Genomic DNA, 24,783 nt, shown 5'->3' on the forward strand with positions numbered 1-24,783 from the left:
TTCCCCTGTACTCTGATTAATGTTACAACTGAAAAACAGCACCTCAATCATGCAGCAATCCCTCATCATTGCTCTCAAGTATTTGTTTGTTGAAAATGACGCTACAGTGAATGGCTCTGGGCAAAAGGCCAGGAGTGGAATGAGGTTTGGACACCCTTTCTGTAAAAATTAGAATTTGCAGAATTTTGTGCATCTAAATATAAAAAGAAAATTAAAGACGTGGCTCTGGGACTTAGAAATAAAGTAAAGTCTTGTCCATTAATATTCAGAAACATTGATCCTTCTTGCAAATGTTGTTAGTTTCTTCCCACACCAAAAATGAATGACAGATATTAACAATAACAGAGTTTCAGTGACAAAGACTCAAATCAATATGTACCTTTAAGTTCGGAAGTCACCTGTTCAAACATTTTTATTTTCTGGCTGACTCTACAAAACAAAGACTTTGACACTGCTGCCTAACTGGGACATAAGCAACAAAAAACTCTTATGGAAAACAAACTTTCAACTTATTTCCAAAAGCCAGCCAGAAGTGCTCCTTTGTGAGTTGCTGTATTACTTGTTAATTTTTCAAAAGTGGTGAGCCAGCATCTATTAATGTATAAATTCTCCAAACTGAACAGTTCATTACCTGTACATCTTTTACATCTTGGCTCCCAACATTTCCAGGCAGAGAATAGATGCAGTCCTGCCCAAAGCCTGCAGAGCCTCTGTAATTTACTGTAAAATAGGGTAAATGAAATTTACATTATTTATTTTGAACAGTGAGGAACAAAGGAAATTTGCAAATACTGGACATCAAATATGCTCAATGTGCTAGAAACACATACCATCCATCGAAGCAGCAATTAACAGAATGGACCTATATTTCAGGAGAGCTATCACTAGCCAGATTGAAAATCTGTTTTTAGATTCTGATGAGCCAAATGTATATTTCCAACACTCTTAAGAGTGCAGGAATTAAGTTCAGTGAAGCAACTTATTCTGCAAAGAAAATACATGGCTATGACACAATGTGCATTAAGGGAAATGTTTCTATATTAATGGATTCACTTTTTAGGGAACAGTAATGTAGTTTACAGTCACTGAAATCCATTGAGTACAGATGGAGTAAACATGGGTTGTACCTTTTTTCACAAAATCATCTGACACTTGCCATTAATCCCACTACAATTCTAAAGAGCTGCATTTTTAATCTAAAAAGGGCTCAGCACTCATTGATATTGAACTTTTTCAGTCAACAACACAAGACATTATGGCTATTAGTCTGTGCTGATGGATTAAAGAAACAGATCTATTAGATACATCCTGAAATAGATATTTTTCAATTCATAAATCAGAAATAATAATAGGGAGTCCCTGCTACAATAAGATCTGCTGATGCGGGACCCAGAGTAACCTCTTGGATCCCAAAAGTTAAAGTTAAATTTAAATTAATGTTCCCAAAACACATTTTCAGAACATTGTTGAAATGTAATTGTTTCACAAGTTTAGAATCAGCCAACGAAATGGCAGCCTCATGATTAATTAAGGTGTTTTTTTTCCCTGTATTGTGGTCAAATTTGCTTTAATACCCATACACTAGTGCAAAATGTGTACACCAATCCTCACCAGAGGCAAGAGGGATGGATACAGATGACAAAAAGTGAGAAGACCACTCCACCTCAACTCTATATTCCGAGATGTACCAGGAATCAGACCGGACAAATCAAGAGAGGCAAAATATAAAATGAAGTGCAGGGATGACCTGGTAAATACGTGAATCTGCATGTAGCACATCAGCAGATAATGAGGACAGTGTGTAGTGAATGAGAATAGCAAGCAGTTTTCACCTTCATTTAGAAGTTAAAAATCATTGTCCTAATACAAGGAGGGCACTACACAAGCATTTCTTTAAAACAGAGAATGAGGTTTGAAGAACTAACATTTTGTGGGTAACTTAAAGCTAAACAGGAGTGAAGAAGAATATTGATAGAGCATCATGAAAGCAAAGGAAGAAAGCATGAAATACCATCAACATGGAATCGGTGCATCAAATAGTAATCCAAGGGGACAACCCTATTTGGCCCTCATTTTCAAGCTCAGGTTCGGAGGTTTTTGCCACCAAGAGAATTAACTATCAATGCTCCAGTAGTGCATGTGGAGCAATGGAAGAATAGTTCGTGAGAATCAAGGAACAGCACTTCACAATTTAGTGTCAGAGGACAGCAACAGTCCTCAGAAAATCCAGGAACAAAGTTTTCTATTTGCCACAACTACATACAAAACATTTTCTTAAGGAGATTGATTAGCTAAGAATGTGTACCTGTACCTATGGTCCTATTTAGTTTGGGTCATTCAACTTCAAATAAATCAAAACTTTAATCTTAACCAAGATAAAGCTTAGGTTTTTAACAAAACACTGCTGTGAATTACACAAGTAGTAAAATTTCTAAATAAATACGCAAAAGAATGGAATTCAGATAAACACAAAGATACTTATAAAAGATAAAACTCTGTTCTGTTCTTTGGCTTTTAGTTTCAGGCCTATAGTATGCAGCTGAAATATTAGTTATTTATGGTAAAACTATTCAATTTCAAGGGCTATATTCAGCAAGTATGATGGCTTCTGTTGATGAATAGTCAGAGTTTGTTTCTATAAATACAGCAGCTCGAGGGATGAGTTGAGGTCCTTTTCCATGTTTTTGTTTGGGCACAATTTTTGGAAAAACTACCTAGATTCCTTTTCAGCAAAACAAGACATGGTTGCTGAGCACCTTCCTCTGTTACTCCCAATATTACAGAAAAAAACATAACTATCACATGATGTTGTTAGTTGAGGCAAGAGTGATTCAAGCTGGTTTCATAGGAGGTATAGTTAGTAAGTTTGCAGATGACACCAAAATTGGAGATGTAGTGGATAGCGAAGAAGGTCACTTCAGAGTACAACAGGATCTTGATCAGCTGGACAAATGGGCTGAGGAGTGCTTTTTCAGCACCTTGCTTTTTTTTAATATACACTTAACGGTAGGTCCTGGGGAATGTTGCTGAACAAAGAGATCTTGGAGTGCAGGTTCATAGATCCTTAAAAGTAGATTCACAGGTAGATAGGATAGTGAAGGCGGCATTTGGTATGCTTTCCTTCATTGATCAGAACATTGACTACAGGAGTTGCGAGGTCATGTTGCAGCTGTCCAGGACACTGGTTAGGCTACATTTGGAATATAGTGTGCAATTCTGGTCTCTTTCCTATCGGAAGGAAGTTGTGAAATTTGAAAGGTTTCAAAAAGATTTACAAAGATGTTGCCAGGATTGGAGAATTTGAGCTACAGGGAGAGGCTGAAAAGGCTGGGGCTGTATTCCTGGGTGTCGGAGACTGAGGGGTGACGTTATAGAGGCACAGTGGTTAGCACTGCTGCCTCACAGCGCCAGAGACCTGGGTTCAATTCCTGACTCAGGCAACTGTGTGGAGTTTGTACGTTCTCCCCGTGTCTGCATGGGTTTTCTCCGGGTGCTCCGGTTTCCTCCCACAGTCCAAAAATGTGCAGTTTAGGTGAATTGGTCATGCTAAATTGCCTTTAGTGTTAGGTACAGGGGTAAATGTAGGGAAATGGGCCTGGGTGGGTTACGTTTCGGCGGGTCGGTGTGGACTTGTTGGGCCGGAGGGCCTGTTTCCACACTGTAAGTAATCTAATCTAATAAAATCATGAGGGGCATGGATAGGATAAATAGACAAGGTCTTTTCCCTGAGGTGGGGGAGTCCAGAACTAGAGGGCACAGGTTTAGGGTGAGAGGGGAAAGATATAAAAGGGACTTAAGGGGCAACTTTTTCATTTAGAGGGTGGTGCATGTATGGAATGAGCTGCCAGAGAAAGTGATGGAGGCTGGTACAATTACAGCATTTAAAAGGCATCTGGATGGGTATATAAATAGGAAGGGTTTAGAGGGATATGGAATTGCTGGCAAATGGGACTAGATTAGGTTAGGATATCTGGTTGGCATGGACAAGTTGGACCAAAGGGTCTGTTTCCATGCTGCACATCTCTCTGACATCTTTGCAAAAAATGGCTCATACCAGTTACTCTTTAATACGGCTCAAAATAGCTGATAGCCCAAACTGTCAAACCATGCGTCCGCATTAGAGCTCTGGAGCGCACTGTATTTCAGCTGAGGCAATTAACTGGCTCACAGTCTCACCCAATGACTTGAATGATAAACATCTTATGTTTTGAGACGTAATAAAGAGCTATTCATACTTCTGGGAGACCACTATCAATGAGTTTCTGTTTCTCTCCCTAGAAATGAGTTTTGCATTTCGAATGTCTCTTGTGATCCACCTTGACAAACACAGTCTGGTTTCAATCACAATAAAATCCACAAGAGAAGTCAAGTGACTTTTGGGAGCCATATTTAAATCTCCTTTGTGCCCATTATTCAAAAATTACATTAGTCATGAAATCTATAATGTTATAAATTCATGTACTCAAATAACATTTCATGTTGAAGATACACCGAAGAAGAAACTTGCAATCATGAGGTGGAACTAGTAGAACAAAATATTAAAAGTTAAGACATTGTAAAGAAGATAAGTCACCAAAATGGCTAAGTTTAAACAGATCAAAGCAAAGTCAAGTCATCTTTCACTATACTAAAACTGCTCTACTTAACACTGTTTTAAGGTGGTCACTCTTGTTCAATCATTAGCTCTGACAAAGGGTCACCAGTCTGGTAACATCAACTCTGCTTTCTCCCCACAGATGCTGCCAGATCTTCTGAATTTCTCCAGCAATTTCAGTTTTTGTTTCAGATCCCAAGGACATCGCCCAACTTAGATTGAGAAGACAAGTTACACTCTACTGTTGGAACACAGCCTCAGCCTTCTTAATAGATCAGGAGTTTCCCATTTGCATTACTCACCGAGTAGCACAACAAATCCTAGCCTGCAGAGTGCAACAGGATACAGCAACCATTCTGCTATAAACACGGAATGTGGTCCACCTGTACACCAAAAACACAAATGTCAGATAGCACCAGTAGTTCAGCATATATTTCTGATTAAATGTTCCTCTATTCTTGAATTTCTTTATTGGGGGCAAGTGATAGAAAATGTCCAAAGTGGATATGGCCAAGTACTAGAATATAATGGTCTGACATGCCTGATTTCATTCAGTACAGCCAAGTACTGATATTATATTCTCAAAAAAAAGTTAAACATGTGATGTCAAGTGAAAGACAAAATAGCACCTGACAGTTTATTAATATCCAGTGCAACTTTATACAGAAATGGCTTGATGCAGACTGACTGCACTCAAGCTACATGCTTACCATTTCAGACAGAACTGTTCTAAAGGGTACGCTCTCCCTGAATTGAGTAAACTGGCTTTATTTACTTTCCTGTGATATTTTACTGAGTTTTTCCATTTTCTTTGTTCTTCTCCATCACGTTACATTAACTAAGTCTAAATATCATCCTATTTTTAATATCAATAACCTCTGACAACATTAAACTGGAAATTAAGTGCACTCCAAATTATCCATAAAATAAAACTGTTCAACCTGTTTGGAATGAACCGAGAGAACCATGAAAGGAACACAAAGGAAAGACATTAAATGTTGGAAGTCTGACAATAAAACAGAAAATGCTGCAACTAGAGTAGTTCAGTGCTGAGTTAATACAGGTGAACAACTCATTAGAAATCAGTTTGTGTTTCTGCAATATCACATGCCTGACTTGCACAACACAATCCCACTTCAGATAATTTATGACAGTGCATGCTTCAAGCTATCATTTTAACTCACCGTGTGGCCAAACAATCAACGGATGTGAGGCACCTTCTTCCCTTTCTCCTGGTTTTAACAGGATACCTTCAAAGTCCAAAGCAGCTAAATGAAAAGAAAATGAAAAGTTGCTACTTTATTTCAGGCACCACATGAAATTGTTCTAGCAGTCAGCTCTCACTCCTGCAGGTGCAACAAGTTACCCTGAGAGGGTACAGACTAAAACAGTTTCCCTGACACGTAACATTCAAGCAAAACTAACTGCTTAGTTGAAATTAATTGCCTGCTATCAGATTAACATCATAGAGCAAAGCACCCTCTACCCTACTCAAATATGCATGTAAAATAGGGCATGACAAACATCACACCAGTCTCCAATAGGACTAAAATGAGAATGCATGGAAATTAGCAGTCCACCTGCCATATTGAAATTACTACTCAACACGCTATTGAACTTCTAATCAACTCAATGTGAATTTTTTTTAATTACATGTTGGATATCTTGGACACTGGATGTGAAAACATTTGGGAATATTTCACAGCAGCGATTCAAGACGGCACAAAGATGGAAGAAAAGGCATGATACAGGGGTTACAGCTGAATGCAGCAATAGATTCTCAGCATCAGCATCAGCAGTTTTGTTCAAAAATTTATTTTTAGCCTTTCATGAATTTTTTGAGAGAGATTCAGAGTGCAGCGGTCCTTTAAACTTGCAGCCATGACTAACTTCCTGTTTGCAGCATTACCCCACCGCCTCATAACAGCCTGGCCTGCATTTCCAATTGGACGCAGAACCTCCCACACCCCAAGCCCATTGAAAATCCAGCTCTAATTTCTATTATCACAAAGCAACTCAGTTTGAACATATCTATTAAGAACTAACATGCTCTTTTACAATGGAATTGCGAGTATTTGCAAGGTTGAAATTTCAGAGAATAAAGAGTTGTCCAACTTGGCAAGTAAGTTGCTGGCTTACTCGGTTCTTAGGGAATTAATGTCAGAGATATTTCCAACTCATTGATCGTTCATATCAATGCTTGCAAACAGCACAAGAGACCATATAGACAATTGGGCCATATCAGCACGGACAGACACCAAGGGGCACATTTGCTAGAAATGGCTATTTCCTTTTCATTAATAAACAACATCAAAGAAGTGTCAGAACTTTCTCTCTAGTTTCCTCCGACTTCTCTGCTGAAAAAAAAAGCCTGACAAGTGCCATTTGACTTCTGGAAACTTGACAAAGTGCATGAGGCTTGACAAAATGTTGACTAAGATCAATCTCAAATATGAATTGGACATCAGAAAGATGGCAGGTGGCAGCAAGAGCCCTATTGGGAACAGCATAAATGAAGACGAAACAAAGGATTTTCATTGCCTATTAGCCACTTTATCGCTGAACATATTTTAACCAGAGCAGCCACTGGATGAAGCACCTATGAGTTACCAAAAGCACAGAAAGAAAACAGGCAGCTAACAGAAAGAATAAAAGAGTAAAGAGTCACTTAAAGTCAAATAAATAGTATTAAAATGAAAAGCAAATGCTGGAATATAGCAGCTTCTTTTGTCCCTACTTACGGAATTTAGGATTTTGCTGTTCATGCGGGGGTGTGAAATTCAAAATATTCCACTCTATGGTTGGCAATGGTTCAGCTTCATCTAGTGCCACCCAAATGATTCCCTGCTCTTTGCCAGGAGCAGGCAAAAAGCCTACTTTCTATGAGGAATGAAACAACATGTTAAATTTCTGCATTCTACATTAATTAACTATTTTGTTAAACATGAACCTTAAACATAATTTCTAAACACAAAGTTCTAAAGCGATTAGCGCAACACTCTGATTCATGGGAGCAGTCCAGGTGAAGGGAGGTTTGGTTTCTTTATTTCTGGATAAGCTTCCACTTGCTCCTTATGAACTCAATGATAAATCAATAACAGGTCATACTGGCAGTTAATGGCCACTTTATAAGTAATGCTAGCATTAACAAGATCACCTCAATTCAAACAAAGTAATTGAATATATCGATGCAAAGTAACTCGAAAGCAAAACTGTTACATAAACTGCTGAATCTTTGTGCGTACAAATTATGAAATTTAACCCCAAAATTAGATTATTGCTCAAAATTGCATAGCTTGCTACATTCCCCAGTAAAAACAATGGATTAAATGTCAGTATATGCTTAGACTCTTCAATTCACAAAATTATACCTCGTACAAACATCCTCCAGCACATGAAACATTGACATGAGTATGTGAACAAGCTGTCATTTTATTGTACATATCATGCATTTCAAGGATCCAACAATTGTTCTGCAGTTTCAGGCTTCTTACCAGACTGGGAGGACAGTTAGGGGATGAGCATGTAACTACCATCAGATCTTGGTGTATAGCCAGTAGCGTCCAGCTTCCAGCAACTGAATTTGAACCTGTAACACAAACCTTCCAACTCACTAGGGTGCCACTGGACAGAAAACATTCAAATGAAATGAAGACAACCTGCAAATAATATTTCTAGGAGTGGAAGGCTAAATACAGTCAATGAAAAAAATAAAACTTAAATTTACCGCTGGTAAGGGACGTCAAGCTCCCTGTTGTAATGTTTATTACGAGGAGATCCTGAAGAGAAAGCAAAAGCAAATATTAAGATTTGTAGTGGATTTCTCAGCTCAGGTCATTTTTCTGCTCATCCTTAAAAAACTTAGCATAACAAAAGGCTTCAATACTATGCTTACAATTTTATTTAAATTAGCCAGTTAAGAATAAACTATTTAAATGGATTTTATTTTAACATGACAATAAAAATGTGAAATATGTTACCCTGAAAGCTTCCTGAGATGGAACAACATAACCAGATTCAAGTAACAATAAGATACATTTCTGGAAAGTAAAGGATTGGCAGAAATGATAGGAAAGTAAATAAGTATGATTGAACTGATCCTGAGGAAGGACAAGCATGATCAATTATTCATTTTCAAGAACTCAAACGACTAATTATATAATATTCCAGGACAAGGTTTCATAATTACCAACTTGTAATAATTTAAATGAAAATCCTTTACAAAACCCTTTGTTGAAAACTGATTTGAATTGCTTAAATTTCCTATCTAAGCTACCACATTCAATAAATTTCCACAGGCTGACACAGAATATAACTTGTTGGTACTCTGTGCCAATTGAAACATACCACCAGAAGATATTTCCAGCATTTCTCATTTTTTATTTAAATCTTATCTCTGAACCTCTGGCTGATTTCCAAAAGATACCCTAAAACTGAATGGGTTCAGATCAAAACTGGGTCAGCAAAAGCCACAAATGCACATACTGCAGTCTAGTACCTTATGTCAATGAAGACTTACCAAGTGAAATAGCAACCCCAGACCAAGTGTGCGTATTTCAGTAATGCAGCTTGATGCTGGTAATATTAGTATGTGAAACCAAAGATGATTAGACAGATACAAGCTTGCTTGAGAACTTAATCTGACATGACTAGTGCTAGAAGAAGCCTATACAACCTTCAAAAAAAAAGAGAGCTGCAATAGCTCAAACCTGTCAAACACAGAGAAAAAAAATCTTTATTACCTCTTAGTCATAACCATCATTAGATAAGGTTACCTTTCTGCTTCTCTGACACGTATCAATGATAACCCGCTGGCTGTCCATAGCCCAGCAGCTCTGTGCCAGTGCTGAAGAGTAAATACCAGTAAATCCACCTGAAATAAATCATTTTTAACAAATCCAATCACAAATCAGCATACATACATTTCCTAGGTAAAATCTTAAAATCTCACTCCAAACCACACTCCCCACTTCAATGCTATTGTCAAAACTGAACATTAGCATAACAATTAACAAGACTTAAAATTTAAAGTTGCACTACTGTTTAAAATTACTTTTTATAATTTAAGCATTTCCCTATTGAAATTTACAAATTCAATAACCTTGTTAGGTTTTGAGAGTTTTTTTTTCGATTCATGGGATGAGGGTGACAATGGCTGGGTTAGCATTTATTGCCCTTCCCAAAAGCCCAGGGTGACACAAGAGAAATAATTAATTAATTAAAGGAATTAATCACTATAGGTCTGGAGTCACATATAGACCAGACCAGCTGAGGATTGGGGCAATTTTCTTCGCTAAAGGACATTAGAGAAGCAGGTAGGCTTTTCCAACAATCAACAATGGTCATCATTACTCTTAATTCCAGATCTTTAGTGAATTCAAGTTCCACCATCGGCTGTGGCAAGAATTGAACTAGGTCCCAAGAAGATTACCCGAGTCACTGGATTAACACCCATCGATAATACCACTAGGCTATCGCTTCGTCTACACATATTGATACTGGCAATTGCTAACAAAAGTTCAAAGTGAGATGAGAGGTAGGAAATTTACACAATGGAATGGGTACTTTATCATTCCACATTCCAAGAAGTAATGCTATGATTAAAATTAAGGAACTGTAACTGAAAGAGAAAACCTAATCCATCTTAAGTAGAAGCTCAGGGTAAGCTTCAAGCATGGACCCATCCCATATGGAAATCAAATACTCAATAGAACTTTTAGAGCTATGATATTATTCTCCCAAGAATGTATGAAAACCTCATTTCTGCATATTTCCTAGTAAGCATCTTTCTTAATAGAGGTTTTATGCTACAACGTTAAAAAGCACACAACACCAGGTTATAGTCCAACCGGTTTATTTGGAAGTACAAGCTTTCAGAGCGCTGTTCCTTTATCAGGTAGCTCGTGGACAGGATCATAGAACACAGAATTTATAGTAAAAGATCAAAGTCACACAACTGATGTGACGATGGATCAGCATTCCGAAAAAGCTTGTACTTCAAAACGTACTTATTGGACGATAACCTGGTGGTGTGTGATTTTTAAACTTTGTTCACCCCAGTCCAACACTGGCACCTCCACGTTATTTTAAATTGGAGGAGGTTAAGCCATTTTACAAGGCAGTTCACCAAGTATTGCCATCAAGAAATGCAATAAATATATTTCCACAATGCACTTAACTGGCATGTTTTAGTAAGCTCAATATTAAAATGGAAAATTGAAAATGTGTGTTTGTCTAAACTTACTGGCTAAGTAACTGCAAAAAAAACAATTGCACAGGCTCATCTGTTTGATTACAAGAGCAGTGCAAGAAATATACCATTTTTTGTAGAAAGAATACAGACAATAAATAAAGGGTGTGATTATGAAAGATGTGCAAGATTAGAAGGACTTGTGCGTAAATCAACGAAGGTGGCAGAACAGGTTTGGAGAGCAGCCGATAAAACATGAGGCATCGTGGGATCAATTAGGAGCATAATGTACAAAAGCAAGAAAGGCTTGTTAAACTTGTATAAAACACTGACTTAGTTTCAAATGACACAGTGAATCAAGTTCTGGATATCACATTTGGCAAAGACACGAAAAGTATTAGAGAAAATCCAGATTCTTGTAAACTGTTCAAGAGACTGCAGAAGCTAGAACTGTTCTTGGAGGAGAGAAAAAATAAACAAAGGGGGGAACAGAATCTAATAGCAATATCCAAATTCATGAGACATCTATACAGATTGGAGAAAGCTGCTCTCTTTATAGATGCAAAGTAATTGTCAAAAGAAACAATGGCAGCATGAGAAAGCCCTCTTCACGCAAGCTGTGACTAGGATCTGGAATGCACTTTCTGAATGTGCATATAATGTAAATGCTATAGGGCTTTTGCCCGAAACGTCGATTTCGAAGCTCATTTGGATGCTGCCTGAACTGCTGTGCTCTTCCAGCACCACTAATCCAGAATCTGGTTTCCAGCATCTGCAGTCTTTTTTTTTACCTATTTTGAAAATAAGCAATCTACAGGACAATTTGAAACATCACATGGTGTACAAAATTAAAAAAATTTATATGCTAAAGTTTCACTTACTTTCATTTGGTCGTGTCACAATGTCCACCACAGTAGAAGTCACTTTTGTGTACCAGTCATACTGAAAAAGAGCAAATATTGTCATGATAATTTGCTTTTCTAGTCTGATCTAAGTAAATTAAGACAGAATGCCTATTCTCTCCTTTAGTTGTCAACCATTACCATTTACCTTCACATGGTTTCCTCTTTCTCCAGGACAAAAGTAGATATGATGAGAGAACAGGACAAGAGCAATGTATCAGTGTGACACTGACCACAGTTTAAAGAAAAAAAACTAGACACAAAACATAATTAGAGAGGCAAAGGGAAAGACAGAGGATGCTGGAAACTTGAAATAAAATGAGAAACTGTTGGAAATACTTAGCAGCAACTGTGGAGAGGGAAATGTAGTTAATGGGCTGGATTTTCACTCATTTGGGGAAAACCAGGGACCTTTAAAGTGGCAGACCGAATTCAGAATCAGAAATTCCATACCCTATTTCCAGAGGCTTCCATTTTAGCCAGTAGGAGAAAAGACAGCAGGACAAGATTTGAAGTACATGAGAAATATAAATTAGCCAGGGCATTAAAACTCAAAGTAAAGGCCAAACAAATTGAATTTACATTCAGGAACAACCTCAACTCCTTTTTGGAGATTTAAATGCTCACGGAGAGGAAATAACGTCTGCAAAACCTGCCAAATGAATTAAATTCCCTGCCCATGAGATTTTAATACAAAAAAAAGCTTGTCTTTGTCTGCAAGCACAAGAAAGAAATCTGGGTGTGAGGGGGTGACTTCAAGAGAGTCTAATAGTTAACAACACATCCGGGTCAAAGTCTCAGAGAATAGAGGCAGGTCTTTAAAACACTTTGCCTTAGCAGCCTGAAACTATCTCTGATTTGCAATCGTGGGCATCAGGACCAGTTCTGTACTCCTGTACCACTGAAGTAATTGATTCCAAGGAGTGCATGTTGTGCTGGAAAATTTCTCAACTCAACACAGCTACCGCTAACATGAAAATTCATTCTAATTTTTCAGATCAATTGCTAGTCAACAAAAAACTGGAAAACTATACACATGACAGGTCTAATGCAATAAAGCATTTTGGGAAAACAAATATTAGCAGGACTTATACACTTAATTGGAAGGTCCTAGGGAGTGTTGCTGAACAAAGAGACCTTGGAGTGCACGTTCATAACTCCTTGAAAGTGGAGTCGCAGATAGATAGGATAGTGAAAGCGGCATTTGGTATGCTTTCCTTTATTGGTCAGAGTATTGAGCACAGGAGTTGGGAGGTCATGTTGCAGCTGTACAGAACATTGGTGAGGCCACTTTTGGAATATTGCATGCAATTCTGGTCACCTTCCCATCAGAAAGATGTTGTGAAACTTGAAAGAGTTCAGAAAAGATTTACAAGGATGTTGCCAGGGTTAGAGAATTTGAGCTTCAGGGAGAGGTTGAATGAGCTGAGGCTGTTTTCCCTGGAGTGCCAGAGCCTGAGAGATGATCTTATAGAGGTTTATAAAATCACAAGGGGCATGGATAAATAGACAAAGCCTTTTCCCGGAGATCAGGGAATCCAGAACTAGAGGGCATAGGGTGAGAGGGGAAAGATATAAAAGAGACATAAGGGGAAACTGTTTCCACGCAGAAGGTGGTGCGTGTATGGAATGAGCTGAGAGAGGAAGTGATGGAAGCAAGTACAATTGCAACATTTAAAAAACATCTGGATGGGTATATGAATAGGAAAGGTTTGGAGGGATATGAGCCGGGTGCTGGCAGGTGGGACTGGATTGGGCGGGAAATCTGGTTGGCATGTACAAGTTAGAGTGAAGGGTATGTTTCCGTGATATACACCTCTATGACTCGATATGGGTCAGGAAAAATAGAGGGAGGGCAAAAAAAAAGAACAATTTATAGGGAAAGACTAAAGGTGGTGACGTCCCCTTTAAGGAAACAAAGGAAATGGCTCCAGATGACAATGGAACATGCAGAACCATTATCAAAATATACCTTTCAAAAACACAGTAGGGCAGGACAAAACAAACTGGGACAAATTGTCAAACTCAATGTTAAGTCCAGAAGGCTGTAAAGTAAACAAGGGTGTTATACTGTACTTCATTAGAACAGTGTTGGAAGCCAAGGGGGAAGAAGAAGTCAGAATGGGAGTAAAGAGGAAAACTAAAACAACACATGACCGCAAGCTCAGGATTGTGGATGGAATGGAAGCATTCTGTGAAATGGTGGCCTCTCAAAATAAATGCCAACTTTGTATTGACCCTCTTAACTACCAACTCAACCTGCAAGATAACCTTCAGAGAATCCTGGACTTGGACTCCCAAATCCCTTCAGATTTGGGAGTTTTCTTTCTATTTAGAAAATAGTCCATGCCTCTATTCTTCCTACAAAGTGTATGACCTCATACTTTCCCACTTTGTATTCCATCTGCCACTTCTTTGCCCACTTTCCTAACTTGTCTAAATCCTTCTGCAGCCTCCCTGCCTCCTTCATACTACCTGTCCATCTATCAGTTTGCTTAGTATTACTTCCCGAATGGTTGTACTTTCATTAAGCTCCTCTTCCCATTTCACCTCCTGAATGGAATGTTTCCGATATTCTCAATTCTGAAAACAAAAGCAGAATATTTGTTCATTTCTTCTAACAATTCCTTATTATATGACTAACTCTCCATTCTGCCTCTTGAGAGGACCAGCACTCATTTTACTTACTCTCTCCTTTATTTAAATACCTGCAGAAACTCTCACTATTCCCTTTTACATTTCTAGGTACTCATATTCCCACTTGAAATTTCTTTCTCTTAATTAACCTTACATCCATTCTCCACTTTCCTTTATGTTCTGACCAATCATTTGATCTGCCACTCACCTTTGTGCAATTTTATGCTTTTTCCTTAAGTTGGATATCTTTCCAATTTCTTTAGTTAACTACAGATAATGGATTCTTTTAGAGTTTTTTTCTTTTTTAGTAGGAACAGGTTGGATTTAATCGGGGAAATCAGGTTTATGGATCTTGAGGAGGAGGTTTGGAGATAAGAGTTGGAGGCTATGGAGGGAGGAGGAGACGAGATCAGGGTTAGGCTTGGAAACAATAGGTTAATTTTTGGTGGTAAAAGGATACTTAATTGTATTCAGATGGTAGACCTTAATTGGGACCTGATCTGTACTAATTAATAAGGATAAGGGGCTTTTATGCCACAATGATTAAGCCCTTACTTTTCAGCCAGAAGTATAGGATTCAAGTTCAGCCGAGAAATCAAGTCTTGCTTCAAATGCATAACAGCTTGGTTAGACTGCACCTGAAATACTTTGTGCGATTTTACTCTCCTTATCTCAGGAAATATATTATTGACATACAGGAAACAACAAACATTCGTCAGACTTGGTTCCAGTGTGGTGGGACCATCCAAAGAAGAGACTAGGCATACTGGGCTTGTATTCCCTAGAGTTTCAAACAATGAGAGATGATCTCATTGAAACCTGCAAAATACTTAAGGGGATAGACATGGTAGATGCAGATAACATGTTTTTCTTGGTTGTTGAGTCTAGAATCAAGAGGCACAATTTAAAAATGAGGCACAATGTCACTTGCATTTTAGATGAGGAGAAATTTGTTTACCACTCAGTAGTGAACCTTTGGAATTCTCTACTACAAAGTTCAATGGAAGCTCAAATTTTGATTATATATAGAGACTGATACATTTCTAATTACCAACAGCATAGAGTTATGGGGATGCGGTGGTTAAACGGCATTGAAGTATTCAATCGGCCATGATTATATTAAACAGTGGTATGATTGGCCTACTTCTACGTTCCTGTGACTCAGAAGGATATCATAACTTTTAATCAATGTATTTTGGCATGTTATGTAAGGGGTCTTGAGGTGCAGTCGTAGTGTCTCTACCTCTGAATATATTATAACATGCCCAAATAGGTTTAATTTTGTTTAATAAACTTATAAAAATGACAGGTTAAAACCACAGAAATCATGCACCTCAAGATGCAAGAACTGATGAGCAGCTCTATGAGAAAAAAGCTCTGAATTCGAATTAAAATGAGGCTCTATTATCCTACATTGAATTTAAGCTAGACATGTTAGCATCGTGGTTTGGGGGAGATAGGAGTTAGCACTGGAGAATTGGTATTTAGGCTCTGCTGGGTATAGACAGTACACTGAGCAACAAACGTTGGCACTTTTGATGTTAATGTTGAGGTTCGACCTGAAAGAAGGCTACTGCATGTTCAAAAGATTGATTAGAATGAGTGAAGAGAACAGAGCAAGAGATTGTTGATGGCATGACTCAGCTCTCAATGAACAAAAAAAGTATAAATGTCGAGACATGGTTCCAAATGGAGTTTATGAAACTAGATCGTCCAGTTCACAAGGAGATAGGTGGTTCTTTCGTTAGAAAGAACAGAAAAATGTTGTTTCACTGTTTTGCTGGGTCTTCTTGTCCTACCGTTTTTAAATCTGGAGATAAAACCCAGAGTCCCTGGAAAGCACTTCTCTCTAGCAGTTTACTCGAAAAAATTAACAATTCCAATAACAACATCAATAATTTCTGGAGTGGGATTTCTGAATAGCTGGGAAGAGTTCTGAAAAATAGGGATGACTTAATTTTTGAGTGAAGTATGCTTTGTTGGGTAGAAAATACTACTTTACATGCTGCAGTTCAAAAGCAGTCTTGTTTCATCCATGTGATGGAGACCAATTGAGCAAAAGGAGCTGGGGAAGGCGAGTCTGATTGAAAAAGGGGTCTGGTCATTTGACAAAGAACATAAGTTAGCTTCTGGAACTAACACTTACCTCGTCCAGACAGGAGACCACACCTCCTTTAAGCTGCTTGGCTTAATCAAGTCAAGGTAGTGTTAAAGATGAACAGAGAGATTCTGAATTGTGCAGCCTCAAGAAAATATTGATGTGAGTTGCAAGCTTCTTGGAGAGGTTGGTCATCTACACACACAGCACACCCTGTTAAAATCAAAAGTGTTGAGATTGGGGTGGCTCATGATAGATTTGCATCAGGTTTGAGATTATGACCCGACTCAAACCCAACATTTTTTTTTGATTTGGGGATTGGAGTTAAGATTATTTCCATGAGCTTTTGTATCACAGAGAACAAATGCTGGACAGTGGCGAGTTAATTCCATGCTCTTCGGTGACCAATGCTGCAGCAACCAGTGGAAATCAAGTGAAACAGGATTTGCTTTTGTTGTCTCAATTCAAACGAGGAATCATTTTTATTTAGGCAATATTCATAATCTTACAAACTACTTCAAGAGTCAATATGTTCAACAGAACAGGGAAAAAATAAATCCTGTTTTACATCCAAAAATTTTACAAATTTTGATTTGGGAACCTGCCTAATGCCAGATATGCTGACGCCTCTCAAACTATATTACAAATTGTCTCCCTTAAATAGAGATGTTTATGACCCCTGAAAGACTGAGTGATTATTGACTGACTACCGGTAAGCACCATCTCTGTTTTCTGCTGGTGCATCACAAAGTTAAAAGCTGCCATAATGCAACACATCAAGTTTTTAGAAAATATACTTTTGTAGTGTATGAGTGTATTTTATATTAACTACTAACCATGCAAAGTCTGCTGCACTGTTGGTGGGGTCCACCTACATCACTTTCTAAGTAGATAATGCGACACTTGTCAGGACTGAGTCGAGGAGACCAAACAGCATTTGTTTGAGATGCAAGTTGCACTGAGGAAAAAAAAACTCAACATGAACATGAGTGGCACGTATATTTCAAAAGGACATGAGGATAAATTTTCTGAAACCTTACTTATAATACCAACTCTCCATATCTGGTTAGAGAACAGATAATAGGTATGCTGTGAATTAGGCCCACCGTTGTGATTGATGTCATACAAACCTCAGTTGGGATTACACCTGGAATTTAACTCAATGTCTTCCTAACAATAAACTTGCAAATAACAAGCATAAGGTTCTGCCACAGATGTCATTACCTGCAGCAAAAACAACAGTTTGCTTTTATTATAATTGAGGTGACCATTGAAGTCATCTCCATCCCCAAAGGGTTTGTCAAACATTTTTAAAAAGATTGTAACATCTTTAGAGGTGCACTATCATTTAATGGCAATATCATGGCGTGGTGTAGTATTCACTTTAATATTCTGCTTGTTCAGGTTATTTTTGCAATTCAGTGGACTAGAACCATGACTATCATGAGATTGCACGTGCAACCTCCACACAATATCACTTACAAAATAGAAAACCTCCCCTTCTGTAAAGCAGTCCAGTTGATGACATGGTCAATTACAACTGCAGACTCAAGATAACACAGGACTGCATATCACTTACATAAAGACCAACAAAGTCAACACAACGTCATTCACACTCTTTATTCCTAGATTGCCTGATGCATTTTCCTCATCAGTTGTGGAGACAGAATTATGTTTTAATTTCCTCACTTCAAAAAGAATGCTGCATGGAAGCCACATTGCTGAATATTAATTCCACAATGTTAAACCTGCACAGGAAAAAGGCAGACTCGGCCAATTCTCATTCTACAAGTACACCAGAACTGCAAAAAGAGGAAGAAGAACACCTTGACAATGTATTCACTAAAAACGGATACCCCTGCAATTTCATCAACAGATGCCTAAGGGAAAGACAACGGAATGAGGACATGCCACAACCCAAAGGACTAGCCACACTACCCCATACATCAAAAACATTTCTGAACTGATAGCCAGACTACTGCGACCACTAGGACTCATAACAGCACACAAACCAACAGCCACTCTCAGACAACAACTCACCAGGATGAAGGACCCGATACCCAGCATGAGCAAAACCAACGTAGTGTACAAAATCCCATGCGAGGACTGCACAAAACACTACATAGGACAAACAGGAAGACAGCTAACGATCCATATCCATGAACACCAACTAGCCACGAAACGACATGACCAGCTATCCTTAGTAGCTACACACTCAGATGACAATCAACATGAGTTCGACTGGGACAACACTACTATTATAGGACAAGCCAAACAGAGAACAGCCAGGGAATTCCTAGAGGCATGGCACTCATCCACAGATTCAATCAACAAGCACATCGACCTGGACCCAATATACCGACCACTGCAGCGGACAGCTGGAACTGACAACCGGAAACAGCAGAGACAAACCACAATAAATGCCGGAGGAAACATCACAGAAGCGCTTCACAGGAGGACCCCAAGCACTGAGGATGTCACCTAGACAGGCGACGAAACATCTGCAACACAAATTCCCAGCTTGGCGAACAGAACCACAACAATATTTAATTCAAATCAAATCGCTTACCACAGTTACCACCAGTCAGATCTACATAGTAAAGTCCAGACCTAGAAGGGGGAAAAACAGATTAACATAATAATAACATAATGTACTTTGATAAAAATATTGAATAGGAGCACAAGGATATACAAGATCTGTACCATACTAGCCAGGTGACTATCTAACAGAACTCAAAAAAGGCACTGAAAATATATTATGGCAAAGGGAAAGTTATGAAGAATATTTTGCACATTTATTACTGAAACAAGATTATTAAGAAAAATAAGCTATTACAGACAAAATGCCCATGCTTCATAGGAAACTACAATTGTCATTACAAGTATCTCTAAAACCTAATACTCCGAAACGTGGTTCTGCGAAGGATATTTTCACCACTATAGGTGGCACACTGTATGATTCTTAATTTGTATAGGTACAAATATATTTTGCACAACCTGCTCTTAAAAGGTTTTATTTTTTTAAATAAAACCCACCCTTTACATTTTCAGGAACATAACAAGCCTTGAGCCTCCTACACCACAATTCAAGAAAACCAATCTTCTGTCACAACACCACATTCCTGCACTGTACCCAAATCTCTCAAGGTTATTAGTAACAACAAATTATCAATTACTCTCTTGATCCCACTTAGTCTACGAAGGTTAGGAGTAGGGAATTCCAAAGATACACCATTCTCTAAGTGAAAACGTTTCTGCTCAACTCAGCAACTGCATGCTACTTTTCAGTGACTTATGATCAATGACAATCCTTTCCAACAAAAGCACTTTCCAATTTTTCCACATCGAAGAAATGCTCTGCGCGTACAATCCTCCCATGAAAAAAGTAGATAACTTCAGACGTATCCACGTTATATGCCTGTGCCATGCTCTTGCCTATATGGTCTCTCTAAATCTCTTTGAAATGTATTTTCCTCCCTATCACAACTCAAAGCCTCAAAGTTGTGTCACCCACAAACTTTAAATATTATAATTGGTCCCCATATCAAACATTAGTTATTTGGATTGCGAACAGCTGGGGCACCAAGCACCGATCCTCATGATACACCATCGGTACAGCCTATTAAAGTGAGAATAACCTAGTTAATTCTATTCTGATTTCTGTTCATTAATCAATCCTCAATTTATGCTGGTACAATATCCCAATTCAATTCTGATTTCTGCTCATTAATCAATCCTCAATTTATGCTGCTATAATACCCCAATTCCATTTGTTTACTAACTACATGTCAGAGATTGTCAAAGTCTTCTGAAAATTCAAATACACCACATTGAGTGGTTCCTCCCCAAATCTGCCACAATCATAGAGCTTGTACAGGCAAGAGAGGGGCCCTTTGGCTCATCATAAAATACTGAAGCCTTCCAAATATCAAGTATGAATCTTTAGTTCTTAGTGGCAACCATTTCCCACAATCAAATAACCAATTCCTTCCTCAAGATGAAGTCTAACTGAACTTTTGCCACAAAAATGGATACTCTCTAATCCCAATGACAATATTCTTACAAACATACTGCCACATTTATTTTCACAACTTGCATGGCAGTTCATCATCACCTTTAGGGTTAACCCTAACTCCCACTTTATTCAAGGTATTTGTCTTTGCTGAAGTGCTTAAATAAAACAAAAGGCAAGTATTCAACAGAGTATATGTGTATCAACTACAGTGTGTATTGCCACCTCTTCTAGCTCCAGCACAACTAATGACTTTTTCACTGGTGGACACTAACTCAAACCATATCTCTTGTAAACATGGATTTCCACAGTAGCTACATAAAAAAAGGAGTACATTACGAATACTTGAATATCAAAGGGGCAGGAATGGTTGTTGGATGTTCCAGGGTTTAGAGGCTTTAAAAGGAATAGGGAGGGAGGTAAAAGAGGTAGGGGAGTGGCATTCCTAATCAGGGATATTATAACAGCTATGGAGAGGGAAGTTGTCAAGGAGGGTTTGTCTACTTAATCATTATGGATGGAAGTCAAACAGAAAAGGAGCGGTCATTTTATTGGGAGTTTTGAATAGACTCCCAAATAGCAACAGAGACACTGAGGAGCAGAATTTTAAAAAGTGTAGAAGTAACAGAGTTGTTATCATGGGTGACTTCAACTTCTCTCATACAGAATGGAACCTCCTTAGTGCAAATAGTTTGGATAGAGCAAATTTTGTCAGGAGTCCCCAGGAAGGATTCCTTACTCAATATGTAGATAGGCCGACAAGAGGGGAGGCCACAGTTGATTTGGTGCTTGCCAACAAATCAGGTCAGGTGTCAGATCTTTCGATGGGAGTGCATTTCGATGATAGTGATCACAACTCCCTGACATTTATTACAATCATGGAGAGGGATAGAAGCTGACAATATGAGAAAGTATTTAACTGCAGAAGGGAGAAGTACATCACTATTAGGCAGGAACTATGAAAGATAAATTGGGAGCAGACATGCTCAGGGAAATGCATAGCAGAAATGTGAAGGTTGTATAAGGAGCACTTGCTGATAGTGGGACAAACCTATACAGCACTAAGGCAAGGAAGGAATGGTAGGGTGAAGGAACCTTGGATGGCAAGAGATGTGGAACATCTAGTCAAGAGGAAGGAGGCAGCTTACTTAAGGTTGAGGAAGCAAGGATCTGACAGGGCTCTAGAGGATTACAAGGTAACCAAGAAAGAACTGAAGAATGGACTGAGGAGAGCTAGTAGGGGGTATGAAAAATCCTTGAAAATAGAAGACAGAGGGTGGTAATAAGTGGAAACCATTCAGCCTGGAGCTTGGTGACTAGTGGTATTCCACAGTGATTAGTTCTGGGACCTCTACTGTTTGTGATTTTTCTAAATGACTTGGATGAAGAAGTGGAAGGGGTGGAGGAGTACGTTTGCCAATGACATAAAGGTTGGTGGAGGTGTGGATAGTGTGCAGTGCTGTTGTAGATTCCAATGGGACATTAACAGGATGCAGAACTGGACTAAGAAGTGGCAGATGGAGTTCAACTGGAAAAGTCTGAAGTGATTCACCTTGTAAGGTGAATGTGAATGCAGATTACAGGGTTAAAGGCAGGATTCTTGGCAGGGTGGAGGAACAGAGAGACTTTGGGATCCATGTGCATAGATCCCTCTAAGTGGCCACTAAGTTGATAAGTTGTTAAGAAGGCATATGGTATATTAGCTTTCATTAGCAGGGGGATTGAGTTTAAGAATCACGAAGTAACCAGAGACGTTTTACGACTTGATAATTGTATGATAATTTCAGTTAGAGGATTTCTCTTACTTTCTGTTGGTGCAGTAGGCAAGACCTAACCGTTGGGGCTCATGGTCCCATCCAACAAATATGATTCCAGTGTCATTTGGAGCCCAAAATGCCTGAAGTATAAACAGGAAATCAGGGATCAAAAATAAAGCAAAATGTTACAAAACAGATCATTTCTATTGCACGCCAGTGTGAGCAACCAGTTAATTGAAAATTTGTTTAAAAAAGGTTGACAAAGAAATCTAGCTTTAGTTATAGAAAATTATGTTTAAGTTCTAGTTCTGTCTAAGATTTTAACCTGAAAATGTTAAATAATGCAAATTGCAGAATCTCAACTTTCAATGGCTTGAAAGTTACTTCCCTTTGGCTTCTCAGGTAGAGTTTTTTGACAGAGTTGTGAATCTCAAAATGAGACTGTATAGCAAAATCAGGTGGAATTCCTCCACAGTGTAGAGCATAGAAACTGAACAATGTTAGCACCAGAAAAATGCGCAGCCCAAGGTCCTCCTCCAAGCAGAATGACTTCCAGTGCTCTTGCTGAATACCATTTCAAAAGCCTGAGACTGACAAAAGTCCGAGTACTTTCAGGCATTGGAATTCCAGACATCGTGCAATCATTTTGACTATTCCTATTTCTAGAATACATTCCTTGCTGTTGGCCACACCTTCCTTGAACATTAAACCTGAATAACAGTTAGTGTTCTTGCTCGTGGTTCCTTTATAATAAATTACACTTATGTCAACATAAAATTAAATAGTTTGTCCAACAGGAGATAAATTAGACCAGAAACAAAGAGTCACAATAAGTCATAGAAGCCAAAACAGTGTGGAAGCAGGTCATTCTGCCAATCGAATCCACAGCAACCCTCCAAAGAGCATCCCACCCAGACACAACCCCATTACCCTATCCCTGTAACCCGGCATTTCTCATGGATAACCCACCTAGTCTGCACATGCCTGGACACTATGGTCAATTTAGCACAGCCAATCTACCTAACCTGCACATCTTTGGACTGTGGGAGGAAGTCAGAGCACTCGGAGGAAACCCACACAGAACAGGAATGTGCAGGTAAGGTGGATCAGCCATGGGAAATGCAAAGTTACAGGGAAAGGGTAGGGACGGGTAAGTATGCATGGGATGCCCTTTGGAGAGTCTGTGTAGACGTTTTGTGCAAAATGGTCAGTTTCCACACTGTAGAGATTCTATGATTCTATATTCACTGAATTTTAGAAGAGTGGTAGTGGGTGCATAGAAATTTATAAAATTCTAACAGGAATAGACAGGGTAAATTCAGGAGAATCTTCATGATCACTGGGGAGTCCAGAACCAAGGGTCACACTGTAAGGGTACGAGGTAGGCCATTTAGGGCTGAGATGATGAGAAATGCCTTCACCCAGAGAAAAGTTGGCCTGTGGAATTCTCTGTCATGACATTCTGAGACCAAAACATTGAATGTATTCAAGGACTTGGATATAGAACATCGGACTACATGTGATCAAGGAGTGTGGGGAGAAAGCAGGAACATGGTAAAGGTTTGGATAATTTGCCGTGATCATATTGAATGGTGGAGCAGCCAGAAGGACTGAACAGCCTATTTCCTGCCCCTATTTTCTATGATTCTTATGAGGGAGTGGGGTGGCCATGTTGGTAAGGGATGATATTCAGTCCCTTGTGCAGGGGTGAGGTGGGGTGTGAAACCGAGAATCAGGGGATGTAGAGTCAATATGGAAAGAGCTGAGAAATTCTAAGGGTAAAAATGACCCTCTTGAGAGTTATCTACAGGTCCCCAAACAGTAATCTGGATGTCGGATGTAAGTTGAATCAGGAGCTGAAATTGGCCTGTCGCAAAGATGTTACTACAGTTGTTATGGGGGATTTCAACGTGCAGGTAGACTGGGAGAATCAGGATGGTATTGGATCTCAAGAAAGAGACTTTGTGGAGTGCCTCCGAGATGGATTCTTAGAACAGCTTGTGCTGGAGCCTACCAGGGAGAAGGCAATTCTGGATCGGGTATTGTGCAATGAACCAGAATTGATCAGGGACCTCGAAGTGAAGGAGCCATTGGGAAGTCGTGACCATAATACAATATGCTTCAATCGGCAATTTGAGGGGAAGAGGGTACAATCAGAAGTGACAATATTTCAGTTGAATAAAGGGAACTATGGAGCTATGAGGAAGGAGCTGGCCACAGTTCCATGGTGCAATACCTTAGAAGGGATGACAGTGGAGGAACAATGGCAGATATTTCTGTGTATAATGCAGAAGATACAGGATCAGTTCCTTCCAAAAAAGAAGAGCGAGCCTAGGAGGAGGCATGGGTGGCCATGGCCGATGAGGGAAGTTAAGAAACATACAAAGTTAAAAGAGAAAAAAGTATAACATAGCAAAGATAAGTGGGAAAATGGAGGACTGGAAAACTTTTAAAGAACAACACAGGATTACTAAGACGGAAATACGCAGAGAAAAAATGAGGTACAAAGGTAAACTGGCCAAAAATATAAAGGAGAAAGTGAGGACTGCAGACGCTGGAGATAACAGCTGAAAATGTGTTGCTGGAAAAGCGC

The 24,783-nt window shown here is 38.9% G+C and overlaps 1 protein-coding gene across 2 annotated transcripts in view; it reads right to left on the bottom strand.

Annotated features, from left to right (window-relative positions):
• Positions 1–24,783, bottom strand: part of apeh (acylaminoacyl-peptide hydrolase) — a 76,968-nt gene that overhangs the window by 14,475 nt on the left and 37,710 nt on the right. For both annotated transcript variants that reach the window (XM_072582643.1, XM_072582642.1), the window contains exons 8-18: positions 22,239–22,330; positions 18,991–19,031; positions 17,258–17,379; positions 11,666–11,726; positions 9,370–9,467; positions 8,322–8,373; positions 8,089–8,183; positions 7,336–7,474; positions 5,779–5,862; positions 4,897–4,977; positions 632–720 (exon numbers count right to left, since the gene is read on the bottom strand). In XM_072582643.1, the coding sequence (XP_072438744.1) occupies positions 632–720; positions 4,897–4,977; positions 5,779–5,862; positions 7,336–7,474; positions 8,089–8,183; positions 8,322–8,373; positions 9,370–9,467; positions 11,666–11,726; positions 17,258–17,379; positions 18,991–19,031; positions 22,239–22,330 (954 nt within the window). The remainder of the gene's footprint in view (positions 1–631; positions 721–4,896; positions 4,978–5,778; positions 5,863–7,335; positions 7,475–8,088; positions 8,184–8,321; positions 8,374–9,369; positions 9,468–11,665; positions 11,727–17,257; positions 17,380–18,990; positions 19,032–22,238; positions 22,331–24,783) is intronic.

Source organism: Chiloscyllium punctatum, chromosome 12 (genome assembly GCF_047496795.1).
Source record: "Chiloscyllium punctatum isolate Juve2018m chromosome 12, sChiPun1.3, whole genome shotgun sequence".
Lineage (NCBI taxonomy): Eukaryota > Metazoa > Chordata > Chondrichthyes > Orectolobiformes > Hemiscylliidae > Chiloscyllium > Chiloscyllium punctatum.